General features: G+C 63.1%; 1 protein-coding gene and 1 pseudogene across 1 annotated transcript; both read left to right on the forward strand.

The window, feature by feature from the left end:
• Positions 1-1,597, forward strand: LOC103069873 (transmembrane protein 102-like). Its single transcript, XM_082931201.1, is given in 3 exon segments — positions 1-214; positions 316-615; positions 618-1,597. Coding segments are annotated over 3 exon segments (1,494 nt in total).
• Positions 1,598-3,711: 2,114 nt separating this feature from the next.
• The window catches only part of LOC103070143 (fibroblast growth factor 11-like), a 3,475-nt pseudogene continuing 3,215 nt past the window's right edge, over positions 3,712-3,971 (forward strand).

Genomic DNA, 3,971 nt, shown 5'->3' on the forward strand with positions numbered 1-3,971 from the left:
ATGGCTTCCGCGGTCTGGGGCAGTGCTCCCTGGTGGGGCCCACCGCCCCCAGCCCCAGCCCGGCCGCTCACGGACATCGACTGCTGCTCTGGGGCGCAGCTGCAAGAACTAACGCAGCTGATCCAGGAGCTGGGTGTGCAGGCGAGCTGGAGTGAAGGTCCCAAGCCAGCACCAGATCTCCTCCAGGCCAAGGACTTTGTTTTCTCTTTGCTTGGTAAGTAACCCTCCCAGCCTTCGGGAACTTGCAGCTCTCAGCTCCGCCTCACCCCGCCCCGGCTCTGGATCACGACTTTACGATCCCTTCTCTTTCCTTAGGTCTCGTTCACCGCCGGGACCCTCGCTTTCCTTCTCAGGCAGAGCTCCTGCTGCTTCGTTGCGGGATTCGCGAGGGCTCCCTGGATCTGGGGCCTGTGCCTCTAGTTCCCTACGCTCGGGGACCTCACTACGACGCCGGCTTCACACTCCTGGTGCCCGTGCTTTCGCTAGATGGCACTGGGCAGGAGCTGCAACCGGACGTGGGATCCTGTTACACATGGCTCTTCCTCCCAGAGCAGGTACGCGGAACCTCGGTCCGGGAGGCATGGCAGGATTGCCTAGGACCCCCAGTCCCAGAAGGACTCCCAAGGATCCGCAAATCTCCGTGGACCAGCTACACGTCACTGAGCCTGAGGCACACGAGTCTTTGGAAAACTCACCTAGTAATGTTTCAGTGCCAGAGTTGCCTCAACAAGACGTAACCGATGTTGACTTTCCCTTACCACTGGGAAAAACGAATGGTGACTTCACCAAAGCAACCGACGTTAGCCCAGTGCCACAGCCGTTGGAGGCTCCGGAGGCATGGCCCACATTGTGCCCCGCCCAGGTGGCTGCCTGGTTCTTTGCCTCGCTGGCTGCGGTCGCTGAGTCCCTGTTTCCGGTTCCGGGCGCCCCGCGCTTGGTCCACGCAGCCCGCCACGCGGGGGTCACCACCATCCTCCTGGCTACGCCCGGGCCCCCGCGCCGCCTCCTGATTTTCTACTTGATCCCCGTGGTGTTCGTGGCCGGCTGGGCCCAGGGGGCTCGGAGCCACTCGTGGGCCGGCCCGCTGGCCTCTGAGTCGTCTTCCTTCTACCTGGTGCCCGGCGGCGGCGGCACAGAGCGGCCGGACGCCTCCGGTTGGCAGCTCTGCTTCGCCCGCCAAGAGCTGGCGCTCAAGACGTGCATACCCGTTCCCCTGCTGCAAGCGCTCGCGGCGGCCCAGGCGCTGCTGCGCCCTCTGGTGGCCAGGACTAGGGTCGCGGCGCCCTACCTCCTGCGGACGTTGCTCTACTGGGCGTGTGAGCGGCTGCCCGCGCTCTATCTGGCGCGACACGAGAATGCGGGCGCCTGCTGCCTCGGGCTGCTGGATGAGCTGGGCCGGGTGCTCGAGGCCGGGACGCTGCCCCACTATTTTCTGAGTGGCCAAAAGGTCCGTGCGGGGGACGGCGCCGCTTCGCTGCTCGGGGCGTTGGCCCTGCTTCGCAGGTACCCTGCCCGCGCCCTGCGCGCCGCTGTGGAAGAGGCCAAGGCTGCAAGCAAGGGGGGCGGCTTAGCCGGCGTGGGAGGCGGGGCCCATTAAAGACGCTGTTCCTACTAACCTGGAATGTGCTTCTGTTGGCCAGCGGGATGTGGAGGGGACTGCTCTCCCCTCACCCGGGAGACAGGCTGAGCGCTTTGGGCCCGAAGAGCCCGTTCTAGAAGGCCTCCTCGCCGGTTCCTCCGCTTCCTCCTACCCTCCTCCCGCCCCATCCCTGGCACAGGTCGTTCCATTCTGGCCTCTCCACTTTCCAATCTGTGGCCAGCACCCCTCCCACTCCGGTGCAGCCTCTGGCATCCATCTCCCGCTAGTTCTTATGGTCTTTTCTCTTAGGAGTCAATAGGGATGGGGGTAATATATTTGCTGAAAAAGCGTGTAAAGGAGAAAGGTATGGAGACCCTGGACTGGCCAATTTGTCTCACACAAAAGCAGAGACATTAAGGAGGCCGGATTTCACCCCAGGCTAGACCTCACCACCACCGCTATCTCTTCAGTTATTCCCCCCACCTTCCTCATCCAGTTCTGTCCTCCACCCCGGGCAGTAGGGTCCCTTTCTCCATTCTCGGGGCATCCGCCATTCCATCTGTCTAAGCCCAACCTCTCCCCCCATCCAGAGTTCCATTCAGTAGAGTCGCCTCCTTGTCCCTCCTCCTCTGAACCCTGAGACATGCGAGACATGCGGTCTTGCCTCGGCTCCGCCTGTCTCTGAGACCGTCGCCACTCCCTGCCCCCAAGGAACCCCGGGGTTCCGCCCGCCCAGCTTCACCTCCCCCTCTTTCCCGGCGTCTCCGCCCCCTGCCCCGCCCCCGGACCGGCTCTCGGAGGAGCGGAGGGGGAGCCGCTGTCGCCGCCGCCGCCTCAGCTTCCCACAGCCGCTACCGCTGCCGCCGCTCCGCTTGGTCCAGCCGCCAGGCCCAGTGCTCACTTCGCCAGACGAGGGCGCTCTGCGGAGACACCCTCACTCCTTCCTGGGGTCCTGGACGCCTAGCCGGGCGTGGGGGGAAGCTCCGCTTGCGGGGTACAGGGGGGGAGGAGCCTGGAACCGGAGCCAGCGCCAGCCGTCCCCGGATCGACAAGACAGGACAGGTGAGGGGCGTCGGGGAAGGAAGGGGGGGCGCTATAGGCAGTCCCGGGGAGGACAAGGAAGCCCTGTCGCAGAAAGCTCTGATGCGCTCTGACTTATAGCGGGGTCTGTTCACATTTGGGGACCCGTGACAACGTGGGTGCACTCCTCTCTCGGGGGGCTGGTTGGATTGGAGGGCGTGGGATCTAAACAGCACCAGCTGTCCCCGAGGAAATTAGGGGCTGCCAGAAAAAAACAAAAAAGCCAAAAACCTATGCTCCTTATTCCGAGGTGACACAGGGCCCTCCAGACAACCACCTGGTGTAACCGCTAGGAAGGGCGGATTTGGAGGTGACTTCAAAAGGAGTGGATGGTAACAAGGTGAGGAAAGGGGCTCAGCAGCTGGAATGCTGTGCCACTAGAAATGGGGGTGACGGTAAAAAGCGGTATCGTTCAGAGACAGGGTCTGGGAACCTCTTCTTGCTGATTGGCGAGTCTAGATATTTCAAGGCATAGTCTTTAGGGGATTTCAGTGAAAAATAGTGGGGGATTCTTCACTTAGAGGGTGGCAAAAGAAAAGACACCAAGGTTGGGTTCTTCCTAAACACTGGCAGCACCCCAGCAGCGGTGGGGTGAGCTAATATCCCCAAAGCTATGGACCCACACCCTTAAAATTACAAGAGTGGCTTTGGCAGGAGTGCAGGGCCCGGAAACAGGGTGGAAAGGTGCCTGGGGATATTGGAACCAGATCCTGGAAAATTTGAGGGTCTTGGCTTTGGGATAGTGTTAGTGGGGGACAGGGACACTGGAGATCAGAGAAGGGGGAGTTTTCTGTGGGGGGCAAAGGTCGAGGGTGGGGTCAACTGAGAGGTACATAGGCTGCTGGGTCTGGCGAAGCTAGCACGAGGCCCAAGGGTGGGAGCTGGTGCCTGGGGTGGGGGTTGTCTAGGGCTTATCCTCAGGTTCCGTGGGTGAGGCGGCGAGTCGGACCGGAGAGTCAAGAGCATGTCCTGGTGAGCTAGCGGGCTTCTCCGGGGGGGCCCAGCGCGCTCCTGGAGCCTGCCGGTTTTGGGGTGTCTCCTCCCGGGGCGCCATGGCGGCACTGGCCAGCAGCCTGATCCGGCAGAAGCGGGAGGTCCACGAGCCCGGGGGCAGCCGGCCCGTGTCGGCGCAGCGGCGCGTGTGTCCCCGCAGCACCAAGTCCCTTTGCCAGAAGCAGCTCCTCATCCTGCTGTCCAAGGTGCGACTGTGCGGTGGGGCGGCCCGCGCGACCGGACCGCTGCCTGGGTGAGTGGCTGGGGCGAGGTCTCCGGGCCGGGGGTCTCTCTGCCTGGGAGGGTGAGGCCAGGGGCT

This window comes from Lipotes vexillifer, unplaced genomic scaffold, assembly GCF_000442215.2.
Source record: "Lipotes vexillifer unplaced genomic scaffold, Lipotes_vexillifer_v1.1 scaffold704, whole genome shotgun sequence".
Taxonomy (NCBI): Eukaryota; Metazoa; Chordata; class Mammalia; order Artiodactyla; family Lipotidae; genus Lipotes; species Lipotes vexillifer.